At 53.2% G+C, this 16,440-nt stretch overlaps 1 protein-coding gene across 2 annotated transcripts in view; it reads left to right on the forward strand.

Annotated features, from left to right (window-relative positions):
• The window catches only part of LOC133362909 (alkaline ceramidase 3-like), a 45,816-nt gene extending 29,620 nt beyond the window's left edge, over nt 1-16,196 (forward strand). Inside the window, exons 7-11 of one of the 2 annotated variants that reach the window (XM_061581879.1) lie at nt 1,010-1,068; nt 9,304-9,405; nt 10,865-10,972; nt 14,210-14,255; nt 14,907-16,196. In XM_061581879.1, the coding sequence (XP_061437863.1) occupies nt 1,010-1,068; nt 9,304-9,405; nt 10,865-10,972; nt 14,210-14,255; nt 14,907-14,960 (369 nt within the window). In that variant the 3' untranslated portion in view covers nt 14,961-16,196. The other variant, XM_061581878.1, reaches the window with a different exon arrangement.
• The last annotated feature ends 244 nt before the right edge of the window (nt 16,197-16,440 follow it).

The raw sequence follows: 16,440 nt of genomic DNA on the forward strand, positions 1-16,440 counted from the left end.
TGTGTGAGGAACTCAAAAATCCTTGAAAGATCTGGACACAGTCTCATCAGTGAACTCCTCCGGCAAGCAAGGCTGCACTGGCTGGGTCATATAGCCTGCATCCCCAGCCACTACATGCCCAAGCAGCTTCTGTTTGGCTGGATAGAGGGGCCTAAACGGGCACCACATGGACTAAAGAGGAAATGGACTGATGCAGTACAGGAGGATGTGAGCTGAGTGGACTTGCTGATGACTGGTACCAGCGGTGTCAAAATCGGCCGAGGCTCGTAAAGGAGGCTCTTGGACAGTTGGAGGAAGTCGCCATCCAACAACAACAGAGAGCAGAGGAGCGACGCTAACAACAACGAGTGGAGCACTGGGCAAGCTAAAACACAGCAAGTTGCCACAGTAGGGGGCACAGGTGGTGGTTCATCTGCCAGTCATCTCAGTCAGCCAACCCATGACACCTGGGTCTGTCCCATGACCTCCTGTCAGCGAGCCTTCGAAACTTCACGTGGCCACAAAGTGCCCCTGGCCTGGCACAAGCGCCGTGGTGACTTCACCGCTATTTGGTGGCCAACAGTGGTGGTTTTTGTTTGATGTTGATGGGGGTGGTGATGAAGTTGCTGTAGGTGACGTTGCACTTGGTGATGTTGATGGTGGTGGCGATGCTGTAGGTGATGGGTGTTATGTTGATTGTGATGGTGGTGATGTTGCTGTACATTATCGTGGTTAAGTTGATTGCAATGTTGATGGTGGTGATGGTGATTTTGGTAAATGGTGATGGTGGTGATGATGTTGCTGTAGGTGATGGTGGTGAAGTTGATTGCGATGATGACATTGATGGTGATGTTGATGATGGTGACGATGTTGGTGTTGATGGTGATGGTGGCGATGTTGGTGTTGATGCTCATTGATGTTGATGATGGTGATGTTGATGGTGATCATGTTGCTGTAGGTGACTTTGCACTAGGTGATCATTGTGGTGATGTTGATGATGTTGATGATGTTGATGATGCTGCTGCTGCAGGTGATGTACGGGATGCTCGTCTGCTTCCTCGTCGTCCGTGGAGTCTACATCGCGTTCTGGTACCGAGTGCTCGTGATGCCTTTCGTGGTGGTGGTAGTGGTTGTTGTGGTTGTGGTGGGAGTGGTGTGGAGAGTCGGTTTAACACGGAGGCTTTCACGACCAGTATTATTCATAATAAAGGTTTTTGGGTTAGATTTTGTGTCATAACCCTCCACCACCCGACACGGCCACTCAGTAAAAAAAGTGTCACGTTGACAAAAGAGAAAATAGTTCACTACTTTAGCCCACCGGTGTGTTGAAGAGTGAATCCACAACATTTACAACTTGAGTATGGGGCAGTCCATAAATGACGTCACGCTATTTTGGACGATTTTTGACCCCCCCCCTTCCTTCGTCACACGACGTCACGAAAAGTCAGACCCCCCCCCCCTCAAATATGACGTCACAAAAGCTCTGTCCCCCGCCCCCCCCCCGTGACGTCACATTTATCAAACCCCCTACCCCCCCTTCATCACATATCGTCACAAATGTCTGACCCCAACCCCCCCCCCCCTAGGTGTGTGACGTCATTTATGGACGGCCCCTATGACGTTTCGCTGGAAATTACATCCAGCATCTTCGGCCGATCTGCACTTTTTCAAACCGGGAGCAAGTGGAGGGCTTCACGATTCGGGCAAATCGCCCGATGAAGCTGGATGTAATTTCCAGCGAAACGTCGTACTACTCAAGAATTGTAAATGTCGTGGATTCACTCTTCAACACACCGGCGGGCTAAAGTAGTGAACTATTTTGTCTTTTGTCAACGTGACACAAGTTTTTACTGATTGGCCGTGTCGGGTGGTGGAGGGTTGCGACACATTTATAAATAACGCGATCTAAGCCAAAAACCTTTATTATGGCGTGGAGAGTGGTTGTGGTTGCAGTGGTGTTGAGTGTGGTTGTGGTGGGAGTGGTGTTGATTGGTTGTGGTTGGAGCAGTCTTGGGTGGTTGTGGTGGGACTGGTTGTGGTTAGAGGGGTGTTGAGAGTGGTTGTGGTTAGAGTGGTGTTGGGTGGTTGTGGTTGGAGTGGTGTTGGGTGGTTGTGGTTGAAGTGGTGTTGGGTGGTTGTGGTTGGAGTGGTGTTGGGTGGTTGTGGTTGGAGTGGTGTTGGGTGGTTGTGGTTGGAGTGGTGTTGGGTGGTTGTGGTTGGAGTGGTGTTGGGTGGTTGTGGTTGGAGTGGTGTTGGGTGGTTGTGGTTGAAGTGGTGTTGGGTGGTTGTGGTTGGAGTGGTGTTGAGTGGTTGTGGTTGAAGTGGTGTTGGGTGGTTGTGGTTGGAGTGGTGTTGAGTGGTTGTGGTTGAAGTGGTGTTGGGTGGTTGTGGTTGGAGTGGTGTTGGGTGGTTGTGGTTGGAGTGGTGTTGGGTGGTTGTGGTTGGAGTGGTGTTGGGTGGTTGTGGTTGGAGTGGTGTTGGGTGGTTGTGGTTGGAGTGGTGTTGGGTGGTTGTGGTTGGAGTGGTGTTGGGTGGTTGTGGTTGGAGTGGTGTTGGGTGGTTGTGGTTGGAGTGGTGTTGGGTGGCTGTGGTGGAGTGGTGTTGGGTGGTTGTGGTTGGAGTGTGTGTTGGGTGGTTGTGGTTGGAGTGGTGTTGGGTGGCGTGGTGTTCTATTGTTGCGCTTGACGGCGATGTGGTTCAGGAGCTCGATGCTCAATGTGGAGGTCCTGCAGCAGCTGCTGCTGCTGCTGTCTCTGCTGCTGCTGTCTCTGCTGCTGCTGTCTCTGCTGCTGTCTCTGCTGCTGCTGTCTCTGCTGCTCTGCTGTCTCTGCTGCTGCTGCTGTCTCTGCTGCTGCTGTCCTCTGCTGCTGCTGTCTCTGCTGCTGCTGCTGTTCTCTGCTGCTGCTGTCTCTGCTGCTGCTGTCTCTGCTGCTGCTGTCTCTGCTGGCTGCTGCTGTCTCTGCTGCTGCTGTCTCTGCTGCTGCTGTCTCTGCTGCTGCTGCTGTCTCTGCTGCTGCTGTCTCTGGCTGCTGCTGTCTCTTGCTGCTGTCTCTGCTGCTGCTGCTGTCTCTGCGGCTGCTTGTCGCTGCTGTGCTGCTGTCTCTGCTGCTGCTGTCTCTGCTGCTGTGCTGTCTCTGCTGCTGCTGTCTCTGCTGCTGCTGTCTCTGCTGCTGCTGTCTCTGCTGCTGCTGCTGTCTCTGCTGCTGTCTCTGCTGCTGCTGTCTCTGCTGCTGCTGTCTCTGCTGCTGCTGTCTCTGCTGCTGCTGTCTCTGCTGCTGTCTGCTGCTGCTGTCTGCTGCTGCTGTCTTGCGTGCTGTCTCTGCTGCTGTCTCTGCTGGCTGTCTCTGCTGCTGCTGTCTCTGCTGCTGCTGTCTCTGCTGCTGCTGTCTCTGCTGCTGCTGCTGTCTCTGCTGCTGTCTCTGCTGCTGCTGTCTCTGCTGCTGCTGCTGTCTCTGCTGCTGTCTCTGCTACTGCTGCTCTCTGCTACTGCTGCTGTCTCTGCTGCTGTCTCTGCTGCTGTCTCTGCTGCTGCTGCTGTCTCTGCTGCTGTCTCTGCTACTGCTGCTGTCTCTGCTACTGCTGCTGTCTCTGCTGCTGCTGTCCTGCTACTGCTGCTGCTGCTGGTGTCTCTGCTACTGCTGCTGCTGCTGATGTCTCTGCTACTGCTGCTGTCTCTGCTACTGCTGCTGTCTCTGCTACTGCTGCTGTCTCTGCTACTGCTGCTGCTGCTGATGTCTCTGCTGCTGCTGCTGTCTCTGCTACTGCTGCTGTCTCTGCTACTGCTGCTGTCTCTGCTACTGCTGCTGTCTCTGCTGCTGCTGCTGTCTCTGCTACTGCTGCTGCTGCTGGTGTCTCTGCTACTGCTGCTGCTGCTGATGTCTCTGCTACTGCTGCTGTCTCTGCTACTGCTGCTGTCTCTGCTACTGCTGCTGCTGCTGCTGTCTCTGCTACTGCTGCTGTCTCTGCTACTGCTGCTGTCTCTGCTGCTGCTGCTGTCTCTGCTACTGCTGCTGCTGCTGTCTCTGCTACTGCTGCTGTCTCTGCTGCTACTGCTGCTGTCTCTGCTGCTGCTGCTGTCTCTGCTACTGCTACTGCTGCTGTCTCTGCTACTGCTGTCTCTGCTACTGCTGCTGTCTCTGCTACTGCTGCTGTCTCTGCTGCTGCTGCTGCTGCTGCTGCTGCTGTCTCTGCTACTGCTGCTGCTACTGCTGCTGCTGCTGTCTCTGCTGCTGCTGTCTCTGCTGCTGCTGCTGTCTCTGATACTGCTGCTGCTGCTGTCTCTGATACTGCTGCTGCTGCTTGTCTCTGCTACTGCTGCTGTCTCTGCTACTGCTGCTGCTGCTGTCTCTGCTACTGCTGCTGTCTCTGCTACTGCTGCTGTCTCTGCTACTGCTGCTGCTGCTGTCTCTGCTGCTGCTGCTGTCTCTGCTACTGCTACTGCTGCTGTCTCTGCTACTGCTGCTGTCTCTGCTGCTGCTGTCTCTGCTACTTCTGCTGCTGCTGCTACTGCTGCTGTCTCTGCTACTGCTGCTGTCTCTGCTGCTGCTGTCTTTGCTGCTGCTGCTGTCTCTGCTGCTGCTGTCTCTGCTACTGCTGCTGTCTCTGCTACTGCTGCTGCTGCTGTCTCTGCTGCTGCTGCTGCTGTCTCTGCTACTGCTACTGCTGCTGCTGCTGTCTCTGCTACTGCTGCTGTCTCTGCTGTTGCTGTCTCTGCTACTGCTGCTGCTGCTGTCTCTGCTGCTGCTGCTGTCTCTGCTGCTGCTGCTGTCTTTGCTGCTGCTGCTGCTGCTGCTACTGCTGCTGCTGCTGTCTCTGCTGCTGCTGCTGTCTCTGCTACTGCTACTGCTGCTGCTGCCCTCTCTGCTGCTGCTGCTGTCTCTGCTACTGCTGCTGTCTCTGCTACTGCTGCTGTCTCTGCTACTGCTGCTGCTGCTGTCTCTGCTACTGCTGCTGTCTCTGCTACTGCTGCTGTCTCTGCTGCTGCTGTCTCTGCTACTGCTGCTGCTGCTGCTGTCTCTGCTACTGCTGCTGTCTCTGCTGCTGCTGCTGCTGCTGCTACTGCTGCTGCTACTGCTGCTGCTGCTACTGCTGCTGTCTCTGCTGCTGCTGCTGTCTCTGCTACTGCTGCTGTCTCTGCTACTGCTGCTGCTGCTACTGCTGCTGCTGCTACTGCTGCTGCTGCTACTGCTGCTGCTGTCTCTGCTACTGCTGCTGCTGTCTCTGCTACTGCTGCTGTCTCTGCTGCTGTTGCTGCTGCTGCTACTGCTGCTGCTACTGCTGCTGTCTCTGCTGCTGTTGCTACTGCTGCTGCTGCTGCTGCTACTGCTGCTGTCTCTGCTGCTGTTGCTGCTGCTGCTGCTGTCTCTGCTACTGCTGCTGCTGTCTCTGTTACTGCTGCTGCTGCAGCTGCTGCTGTCTCTGCTACTGCTGCTGTTGCAGCTGTCTGTGCTGCTGCTGCTGTTGCTGTTGCTGCTGCTGCTGTCTCTGCTACTGCTGCTGTCTCTGCTGCTGCTGTTGCTGCTGCTGTCTCTGCTACTGCTGCTGTTGCTGCTGCTGTCTCTGCTACTGCTGCTGTTGCTGCTGCTGCTGTTTCTGCTGCTGCTGTCTCTGCTACTGCTGCTGTCTCTGCTGCTGCTGCTGTTGCTGCTGCTGCTGTCTATGCTACTGCTGCTGTCTCTGCTACTGCTGCTGTTTCTGCTACTGCTGCTGTTTCTGCTACTGCTGCTGTCTCTGCTACTGCTGCTGTTGCAGCTGTTGCTGTCTCTGCTACTGCTGCTGTTGCAGCTGTCTGTGCTGCTGCTGCTGTTGCTGCTGCTGTCTCTGCTACTGCTGCTGTCTCTGCTGCTGCTGTTGCTGCTGCTGCTGTCTCTGCTACTGCTGCTGTTGCTGCTGCTGCTGCTGTCTCTGCTACTGCTGCTGTCTCTGCTGCTGCTGCTGTTGCTGCTGCTGCTGTCTCTGCTACTGCTGCTGTCTCTGCTACTGCTGCTGTTTCTGCTACTGCTGCTGTCTCTGCTACTGCTGCTGGTGCAGCTGCTGCTGTCTCTGCTACTGCTGCTGTTGCTGCTGTTTCTGCTACTGCTGCTGTTGCAGCTGCTGCTATCTCTGCTACTGCTGCTGTCTCTGCTGCTGCTGTTGCTGCTGCTGCTGCTTCTGCTACTGCTGCTGTCTCTGCTACTGCTGCTGTCTCTGCTGCTGCTGTCTCTGCTACTGCTGCTGCTGCTACTGCTGCTGCTGCTGTCTCTGCTGCTGCTGTCTCTGCTACTGCTGCTGTCTCTGCTGCTGCTGCTGCTGCTACTGCTGCTGCTGCTACTGCTGCTGCTGCTACTGCTGCTGTCTCTGCTACTGCTGCTGCTGTCTCTGCTACTGCTGCTGTCTCTGCTACTGCTGCTGCTGTCTCTGCTGCTGCTGTCTCTGCTACTGCTGCTGTCTCTGCTACTGCTGCTGCTGCTACTGCTGCTGTCTCTGCTGCTGCTGTCTCTGCTACTGTTGCTGTCTCTGCTACTGCTGCTGTCTCTGCTGCTGCTGCTGCTACTGCTGTCTCTGCTACTGCTGCTGTCTCTGCTACTGCTGCTGCTGTCTCTGCTGCTGCTGTCTCTGCTACTGCTGCTGTCTCTGCTGCTGCTGCTGTCTCTGCTACTGCTGCTGTCTCTGCTACTGCTGCTGCTGCTGCTACTGCTGCTGCTACTGCTGCTGCTGTCTCTGCTACTGCTGCTGCTGCTGTCTCTGCTACTGCTGCTGTCTCTGCTACTGCTGCTGTCTCTGCTGCTGCTGCTGCTGCTGCTACTGCTGCTGCTACTGCTGCTGCTGTCTCTGCTACTGCTGCTGCTGTCTCTGCTACTGCTGCTGCTGTCTCTGTTACTGCTGCTGTCTCTGCTACTGCTGCTGTTGCAGCTGCTGCTGTCTCTGCTACTGCTGCTGTTGCAGCTGTTGCTGTCTCTGCTACTGTTGCTGTCTCTGCTACTGCTGCAGTTGCAGCTGTCTCTGCTGCTGCTGCTGTTGCTGCTGCGGCTGTCTCTGCTACTGCTGCTGTCTCTGCTGCTGCTGCTGCTGTCTCTGCTACTGCTGCTGTTTCTGCTACTGCTGCTGTTGCTGCTGCTGTCTCTGCTACTGCTGCTGTCTCTGCTGCTGCTGCTGCTGTTGCTGCTGCTGCTGTCTCTGCTACTGCTGCTGTCTCTGCTACTGCTGCTGTTGCTGTCTCTGCTACTGCTACTGTTTATGCTACTGCTGCTGTCTCTGCTACTGCTGCTGTTGCAGCTGCTGCTGTCTCTGCTACTGCTGCTGTTGCTGCTGTTTCTGCTACTGCTGCTGTTGCAGCTGCTGCTATCTCTGCTGCTGCTGTTGCTGCTGCTGCTGTCTCTGCTACTGCTGCTGTTGCTGCTGCTGCTGTCTCTGCTACTGCTGCTGTCTCTGCTGCTGCTGCTGTGTCTGCTACTGCTGCTGTCTCTGCTGCTGCTGTCTCTGCTACTGCTACTGTCTCTGCTACTGCTGCTTTCTCTGCTGCTGCTGTTTCTGCTGCTGTCTCTGCTACTGCTGCTGCTGCTTCTGCTGCTGTTTCTGCTGCTGTTGTTGTTGCTGCTACTGCAGCTGTTGTTGATGCTGCTTCTGCTGCTGTTTCTGCTGCTGTTGTTGTTGCTGCTACTGTTGCTGTTGTTGCTCCTGCTGGTGCTGCTTCCGTTGCTGTTGCAGCTGTTTCTGCTTCTGATGCTGCTGTTGCTGCTGTTGCTGCTTCTGCTGCCGATGTTGCTGTTGCTGCTGCTGTTGCTGCTGCTGCTTAATCAGAGACAGTTTGTGGAGTTTTTGCCATTCCTCCTTCTCTTTTTCCTCCGTCTAAGGCAGGGGTCGGCAACCAAAATAACAAGAAGAGCCATTTCTTTCCAATTCGGTACAAAATTCAGTATTTCAAGAGCCGCAATGCATCTGAGTACATACTGTACATACGTACTCATCGTCAAGAAGCAGCCTGTAAAGAGCCGCATGCGGCTCCGGAGCCGCATGCGGCTCCGGAGCCGCATGCGGCTCCGGAGCCGCAGGTTGCCGACCCCTGGTCTAAGGAGTTCAGAATACAGTGGTGTAGCTTGTGTGGCCTTCGTGTGTCTCCACGAGACTCTACGGATCTTAATGAGTCTCTATGTGTCTCCATGAGTCTTTGTGTGCCTCCATGGATTTCCATGAGACTCTGGATCTCTCTGAGTCTCTATGTGTCTCCATGTGTCTCCATGTGTCTCCATGAGTCTCGATGTGTCTCCATGAGTCTCTATAGATTTATCTGAGTCTCTGTGTCTCCATTCGTCTCTATGGATCTCTCTGACTCTCTGTCTCCATGAGTCTCTATGGATCTCTCGGAGTCTCGATGTGTCTCCATGAGTCTCTATAGATTTATCTGAGTCTCTGTGTCTCCGTGAGTCTATGGATCTCTCTGACTCTCTGTCTCCATGAGTCTCTATTGATCTCTCTGAGTCTCGATGTGTCTCCATGAGTCTCTATAGATTTATCTGAGTCTCTGTGTCTCCATGAGTCTATGGATCTCTCTGACGCTGTGTCTCCATGAGTCTCTTGATCTCTCTGACTCTGTCTCCATGAGTCTCTATGGATTTCTCTGAGTCTCGATGTATCTCCATGAGTCTCTATGGATCTATCTGTGTCTCTGTGTCTCCATGCATCTCTATGGATCTCTCTGAGTCTCTATGCGTCTCCATGAGTCTCTATGGAACTGTCTGAGTGTACTGCCTAGTCTAATTGTTTTGGCTGCATGCCCACCGTTGCACGACTGTGGCAGTGTCTTTAATTTTTCATTCATGAAGGAGATGTGTGCATCCGCCTGGTGCTGGTCTGATGTGGTTGATGGTCACCCCAGTGGTGAATGGGTGGGTAAGTGGATGGGTGAGTGGGTGAATGAGTGGGTGAGTGAGTGGGTGGGTTGGTGAGTGAGTGGGTGGGTTGGTAAGTGAGTGGCATGTCTTTCAGGATGAGGAATCTCAAAGCCAGGAGGTTGCGGTGATGTTTCGGTCTCAAATGAGGTGTTTCTTTTGGATGTCCGTGTTATTCCACTCTGTTCGCCGCGTTCTTCCAGGTCTGGGTGAGATTCTAAGATGGCGACAGCAATCCCAGCTACTAGACCAGGCTGGAGCATAGTGACTGACACTGAGTGGATCAGTGATGGTTGTGGTGGTTGTGGTGGTTGCTGTGGTTGTAGTAGTTGTGGTTGTTCCTGCTGTGGTGGTAGGAGTAATTGTGGTGATGGTTGTGGTTGCTGTGGTTGCAGCGGTGGTGGTTGCTATGATTGTGGTTGCTATGATGATGGTTGCTATGGTGATGGTGGTGCAGGGTCCTCCCGTGCCTGCAGCCCCTCATGTTCTCCTCGCTCGCCTCCTTCCTCCTCGGCTTCATCCTCTGGAACCTCGACAACAACTTCTGCCCCACGTGGAGGTTAGGGGTCACCGGGTCACGACGGTCTTGGGGTCACGAGATGTTAACTACCTCGCCTGGTATGCAGAAGATTGTGGGTTCGATCCCGACTCTGACGCCTCTGTATATCGGGAGTTTGTATGCTGTTCTCTCTCTCTCACCGTGGTCGCGTGGATTTTTCTCCGGGCCCTCCGGTTGTCCCCTCCACATGTATAATCAACATCACCACACGTATAGAGTATTTGGCTGATGCTATAAATGTCCACGTGGTAAAATAAAAACATAGTTTAGTTGAGGGTGACGGGTTGCTAAGTTACAGCTCACAGGGTCCGCACAGAGGTCAGACTGACATGGGGAATATTGAAGATGACGCTGATGTTGATGATGTGGGCGATGGGATACAGGTGATGGTGGTTGTTGATTGTTGATGTCTTAATCTTTGGAAGAACGTAATCATCCAGGCTATGCGATAACTCCTCTGGCCGCTATGGGCAGGAATTCCACACAACTCTCTCATTGTTCTCTACCCCAATTCCCCCCCCCTCTCTATTTAAGGCCTCGACACAGAGGCGTTGTCTTTCTGTTTGTCTATGTGTGTGTCTCTCTCTGTCTCTGGGTGTGTCTCTCTCTGTGTCTCTCTCTGCTTGTGTCTATGTGTCTCCGTGTCTGTGTTTTGTCTCTCAAATTTAGCAATCTTTGGAAGAACGTAATCAGTCAGATAGGGTGTTGACTGTTGTGTTAGCCGACTCTGTGTTGTATTGCATTATATTTCTAAGTTTACTTCATTCTTACCTGATGATGGTTGCTTGTGTTGCAATCGAAACGTCGTATTCCATTATTATTTAATTTATTTTCTTTCTACGTGACTTGCCCAAAATAACCAAAGAGTAATTCCTGCAGTCACGAGAGCTTCGAATCTAGTTTGAAACGTCGTGATTTATTTTATTTTATACCTACGTGACTTTACTGAAAGAACCAAAGAGTATAGTTTGAGCTTTTATTTGGCCGGATAGAGGGGGCTGAACAGGCGCAGCACGGGCTAGAGAAGAGATGGAGTGATGTGGTACAGGAGGACGTGAAGCTGAGTGGACTTGTCGATGACTGGGACCAGCGGTGTCAAGATCGGCCTCTGTGGAGGAGGCTCGTGAAGGACGCTACTGGGCAGTTAGAGGCAACGGAGGGAAGAGCAGAGCGCTTTGCGGTTAAAACACAGCAAGTTGGCACAGTAGGGGGCACAGGTGGTGGTGCATCTGCAGGTCGTCTCAGTCAGTCGACCCATGCAAACCTGCAGGGTCTGTCCGGTGACCTGCCAACGGGCATTTGATACTTCATGTGGCCTTAAAGTGCACTTAGCATGGCACAAGCGCCATTGTGACATCACCGCTACCTAGTGACGAATGGCTGTTGTGTGCATGACGAGGTGAGTGACGAGGTGAGTGTGATGAGGTGAGTGACGAGGTGAGTGTGACGAGGTGTGCAGGAGGGTGAGGGTCTCCATGCTGCCCACGTCTCTGGGCGCCGTGTCGCAGCTCCACGCATGGTGGCACCTCCTGTCGGGCCTCGGCTCGTACCTGCACATCCTGTTCAGGTGGCGTCACCATCACCAACATCACCGCAGCCATCGGCAACATCACCGTCACCAACATTGTAATCACGATCACCATCGCCAACATCACGGTCACCAACATTATAATCATCATCGCCAACATAATCAAAATCACCAAACGCATCATCGCTAACATCCTCACCATCATCAATATCCCCAACATTATCAACATCATCATCAACAGCCACGATTCGACACTTAAGTGTCAGTGACATCACCACGGCGCCTGTGCCAGGCCAGGTGCACGTTGAGGCCACGTTAAGTGTCGAAGACTCGCTGACAGGAGGTCATGGGACAGATCCAGCAGGTGCCATGGGTTGACTGACCGAGATGGCTGGCAGATGCACCATCTGTGCCCCCTACTGTGCCAACTTCCTGAAATTTTTCCGCCTGACTCTCGGATCATTGTTGTGAGTGTCACTCCTCTGCCCTCTGTTGTTGTTGGAGGGCGACTGCCTCCAAATGCCCAGTAGCGTCCTTCATGAGTCTTCTCCACAGAGGCCGATGTTGACATCGCTGATACCAGTCTTTGGCAAGTCCACGCAACTCCACATCCTCCCATACCGCATCAACCCATCTCTTCTCCAGCCCGTGCCATGCCCGTTTAGCCCTCTCTCTCCGGCCAAACAGAATCCACTTGGGCATGCGGTGGCTGGACATGCGGGCTACATGACCCACTCAACTCAGTCTTGCCTGCTGAAGGAGCGCACTGATGGGACTGTGTCCAGATATTTCAAGAATGTGTGAGCTCCTCACACAATTTAGCCTGGTTAAACCCAGGGTGGGTTGTAGGTAGGCCAGCCTGAATGTTTCTAACCAGCGCCGATGTTCCATTAGAGGAGGGGTCCACGTTTCACAAGCATAGAAAAGAGAGGGAATTACTGTGGCTGAAAAGACCCGAAGCTGACAGGCCAGGTAAATTCCACGCAGCTTTATGCAGCCGAGGAAAAGACAATGCCACCTGACTGATTCGGAGTGAGACCTCTGCTGTGAAATTGGAGCTGGTCATAAGTACATTGCCCAGGTATGCAAAACGCTCCACTCTATACAAACCTGCTCCATCACCAATGGCGAGTTGAGGGGATGGAGCGTTTGACGGTACAAAATACCCATGCAGGTGCTTAGTTTTGGTGGTGCAGATGGTAAGACCTCACCTCTTAGTGGCACACTCTGGATTTAGCAGCAGCACCTACAACTTCTCCTCTTAGTGAGCAGCATTCACCAGACCATCAGCAAGCCTCTCCACAGCGTGCCTGGCAAGGCGATTTTGAATAATCCTTGCCAGAACATTTCCCTACACACTGAGGAGAGAGATGTCCCGGTAGTTGTTACAATCAAGGGCACCCTTCCAATTCTGTGGAACCCATCCTATGGTCTACACAATTGTGCACACACATGCCACCTTCCCTCAGCATTTCGCTTGGGAGATCCTCTCTGCCCGGCACTTTTCCTGGTCTCAAACTCTGGATCGTCTCTTGTGCTTCCTCGACAGATGGTATCTCAGCCAAACACTCAGAAGGGGTGGCTACTTCTGCCAATATTTGAGGCACAGCAGCCCCAGCAGGGTCGTCCCCACCTTGCCCCATTTTATTGTCTTTGCTGAGGGAATTATCCTCGACAGACCTGATAGAAATGCTCTGCAAACTTGCATTTAGTTCCTGGGGGTCAGAGATCAGATTATCGTTCTTTCCGTTAAGGATGGTGATAGGTGAGGTACTGCAAGTATCTTTTTGGATGGATTTAAAGATGGATTTGTGATCGCGGGCTACTGAGGCAGACTCCATCTCCTCAGCAATCCGCAACCACCACCCATTCTTGCAGCGCCGCACGGCTCTCCGAACCTCCGAGCGAAGGCTGTGGTAAGCCTCCTCATTCTTCGACGTGGGATGCTGTAGATGCTGGAAGTGTGGGTCTATCGTTTTTTCTCAACTAGCCAGAGCACCTCCTTCAGCCAAGGCATCTAGGGAGGTCTGGACCGCATACCCAATGCAACCATTGCAGCTGCATGAGCCACAGCCCATTTCCCCTCAGCATCAGGAGGGGGAACGATGCCAACCCCAGCTGGAAGCAATGTTGAAATTCCTGCTTGAAATTATCCTCAGCTAGCTCAGACCAGACTCATGTGAGTTTTAATGGAGCCCTACATGGACACCTACCACCGGAGTGGAAGCATGTCAGGTGCATCTTAAAGATGACAAGCTGATAGTCAGTGGGCAGATCAGCTCCATGGTTAGTCCTGGTGTCAAGGACATGGGCCGCATCCACTGGGCCATCCATTATATAGTCCAGCAGATGTTCTTGCTTGGAACCCGCGTGCATCCATGATATTTAGTGGATGCGCCGATGCCTGAACATCGTGTTGATAATTACAAGGCCATGGGCTGCACAGAAGTCAAGCAGCCTTCTACCGTTATTAATGAGCTCATCTGGCCCATGCCTTCCAATCACTCCGATCCAGGTGTCTGCGTCATGACCCACTTAGGCATTAAAGTCACCCAACAGGATGACTCTCAATTTAGCTAGCACTTGGGACCGGAGGTTAAAGAAGGCATCTGACTCATTGGCCTTGCCTGCATCCCTCCACTGATGTTAATCTTCGGTGGGGGCGTAAGCAACTACCACCACCATTCCTCACCTTGTTGAGGCCCACAGCAACCTGGGACCTCACCGCCATGCTCACGCACCCCCTTCATTCGTTTGTTCAAAACAAGAGCCCACACCATGTTGTTTGGTAGTTTCCTTCACCGAGTGGAGAACTGTTCACCGCTCATGAAGACTGGATCCAGAACTGGTCCACCGGACCTCCTGTGTTTCACAGAGATCCCAGGTGGTACCGGTCCATCTCCCGACAGAGGAGTGACAGTCTCGCCTTCAAAACGAGAGTCTGAACATTCCACGTAGCCAATGGCAGTGTGTTCTCCTGTTCCTGGAGGGAACCCCGAGGTGGGGGTGGGGTTCAGTCTGGCTCTGCCAGATGGAGTTTGGCCAGAAGGCATCATAAAGGCCTGTCCCCATGGGGCCTCCAGCACGAGCTTATTGCAGTGTTTCCATCGTGATGCTTGGTAGAAGTACCAGGTGCAGGGGGTTACCAGCCCCACGCACACCCATTTTACTGCCAAATGTCACCAACATCGTCACCTTCACCAGCATCAATACCATCACCAGCAAAGAGGCCTCAGACGCGTCCTCTTGTCTCTCCCCCCTCCATTGTGTTTGCAGCCTCAGCGCGCGTCTCTTGTATCTGAAGAAACGACCCCGAGTCACGGTGAGGGTACTCAGTGGCTCCATGCTCCCGTGTAGGACGAGGGGACGGTGGGTGGGTGGATAAATGGGTGGGTGAGGGGATACGTGGATGGGTTAGTGGATGGGTGGGTGCCTATTCAAGGCATCGCGTGTTGATTAACTGTGGTTTGCCCATCTGGAAATATGCACTGAATATTTTCAGATTCCTACAATCCATTGTGATTTCTATAACAATAAACCCCCCTCTGGTCATTGCACCTGATAGGCGTGATGACGTCACACCATTGCTCTATTTAAGACCGGAAGCAGGAAGACTTCACAATTCTGGCAAATCGCCTGAAGCTGCTACTTTCAATCACCGGCGAAACATCAAAGTACTCAAATTGTAAATGTTGTCGTGGGTTTACTCTCAAACACCGGTGTGCTGAAGTAGCAACGAATTGACACGTTTTGTTTAAGTGACAAACCTTACTGGTCACGTGGTGGTGGGTTACACAATCTAACCCAAAAACCTTTATTATGAATATTGGTCGCCAAAGCTGACGTGTTAAATTTAGTGTTAATCACCGAGGCTTACTGAGCCAGACGAAGGCTCCTGTGGGGTTCTGTGTTAATCTGAGGCTCACCGAGCCAGGCTCAGGCTGCTACAACATGAATACACGTCTCTCTGCAGTGGCTGCTGGGGTTCTGGCCGGTGCTGTGCGTGGATGGGAAGATCGATGCCTGAAACCCCCCACCCCCCACCCATGGAGTGGAGCGATCCACGTGCCTGGGACAAGACTTTGCTCGGGAGAAACCAACTCGGCGCCTGGGGGGTGGCAGCGGTGGGAATAAAACTACACTATTTTATTTTTTAGGTAAAGCCCACTGAGATATGTCGATCTTTTTCAGAAGTCACCTGGTTATCACAAACGATCGCTCAATGAAATAGCTTATCGCGTGGAAATTTATAGCAGCAGCCAAACACTCTAAACGCATGACCTTGATTCTAAATGTGGAAGGAAAAACCAGAGGACCCGGAGAAAAATATACGCGACCTCGGAGAGAGACACAGACTCCAAAAATACACAGCAAGCGTCAGGGTCAGGATCCACGACCTCCTGCATGCCAGGCGAGGGAGATAACATCTCATCGCCACCGTGAACGCGTGGGATCTGCAAATTAATCAATTAGAGGCCACGCTCAATCCACTGCTGAATGAGGGCCACCTCGTGCCCGTGTCCGGCCACGGAGGGTTTTCCCCTCTCACCATACGCTGGGTGTGGTGTGCCTGGTGGGTAGTGAAGTGTCACGATGGGTGTGGAGTGAAGTGGCACACTGGGTGTGGTGTGCTGGGTACGGAGTGAAGTGTCACGCTAGGTGTGGTGTGCCTGGTGGGTAGTGAAGTGTCACACTGGGTGTGGTGTGCTGGGTACGGAGTGAAGTGTCACACTGGGTGTGGTGTGCCTGGTGGGTAGTGAAGTGGCACACTGGGTGTGGTGTGCTGGGTACGGAGTGAAGTGTCACGGTGGGTGTGGTGTGCCGAGTGGGTAGTGAAGTAGCATGCTGGGTGTGGAGTGAAGTGGCACGTTGGGTACTGAGTGAAGTGGCACACTGGGTGTGGTGTGCTGGGTACGGAGTGAAGTGTCACGCTAGGTGTGGTGTGCTGGGTACGGAGTGAAGTGTCACGCTAGGTGTGGTGTGCCTGGTGGGTAGTGAAGTGTCACGGTGGGTGTGGTGTGCTGGGTACGTTGTGAAGTGTCACGCTGGGTGTGGTGTCTGGTGGGTAGTGAAGTGGCACGCTGGGTGTGATGCCTCGTCCACTAGCCCTGGCCGACAGCCATTATGAACCTCCTGTGCCTGGCACAATAACTCGGTCCTGGGCCTTCCGTAGGTCAACTCAGCCTTGACCCAGTAACGTGGAGGCGGCCCCGGCCGTGGTTCGGTGTTGCTGACCAACGCCACAATAAACGGATTCCCCGAATCGCGCCGCTGTTGCTCGTCATTCACGTAAATAACACGACGGCTACGAAAGCTCTCGACAAGTCTCAGTTGACCAGCTAAGGCGGCACCGCTGAGTTACTACAACGCGGCTCTTGTTGAGAAGCGACCTCGCCATCACAAACGATAGCCCAAGGAAGTGGATTATCATCACGTGTAAATTTATCGAAGCAGCCAAATGCATAGACACAGACACACAGAGACGCATAGCTATATACTCAACTAAA

The sequence above is a fragment of the Lethenteron reissneri genome, unplaced genomic scaffold, assembly GCF_015708825.2.
Source record: "Lethenteron reissneri isolate LAM-NWPU_2019-01 unplaced genomic scaffold, ASM1570882v1 scaffold_1638, whole genome shotgun sequence".
Taxonomy (NCBI): Eukaryota; Metazoa; Chordata; class Hyperoartia; order Petromyzontiformes; family Petromyzontidae; genus Lethenteron; species Lethenteron reissneri.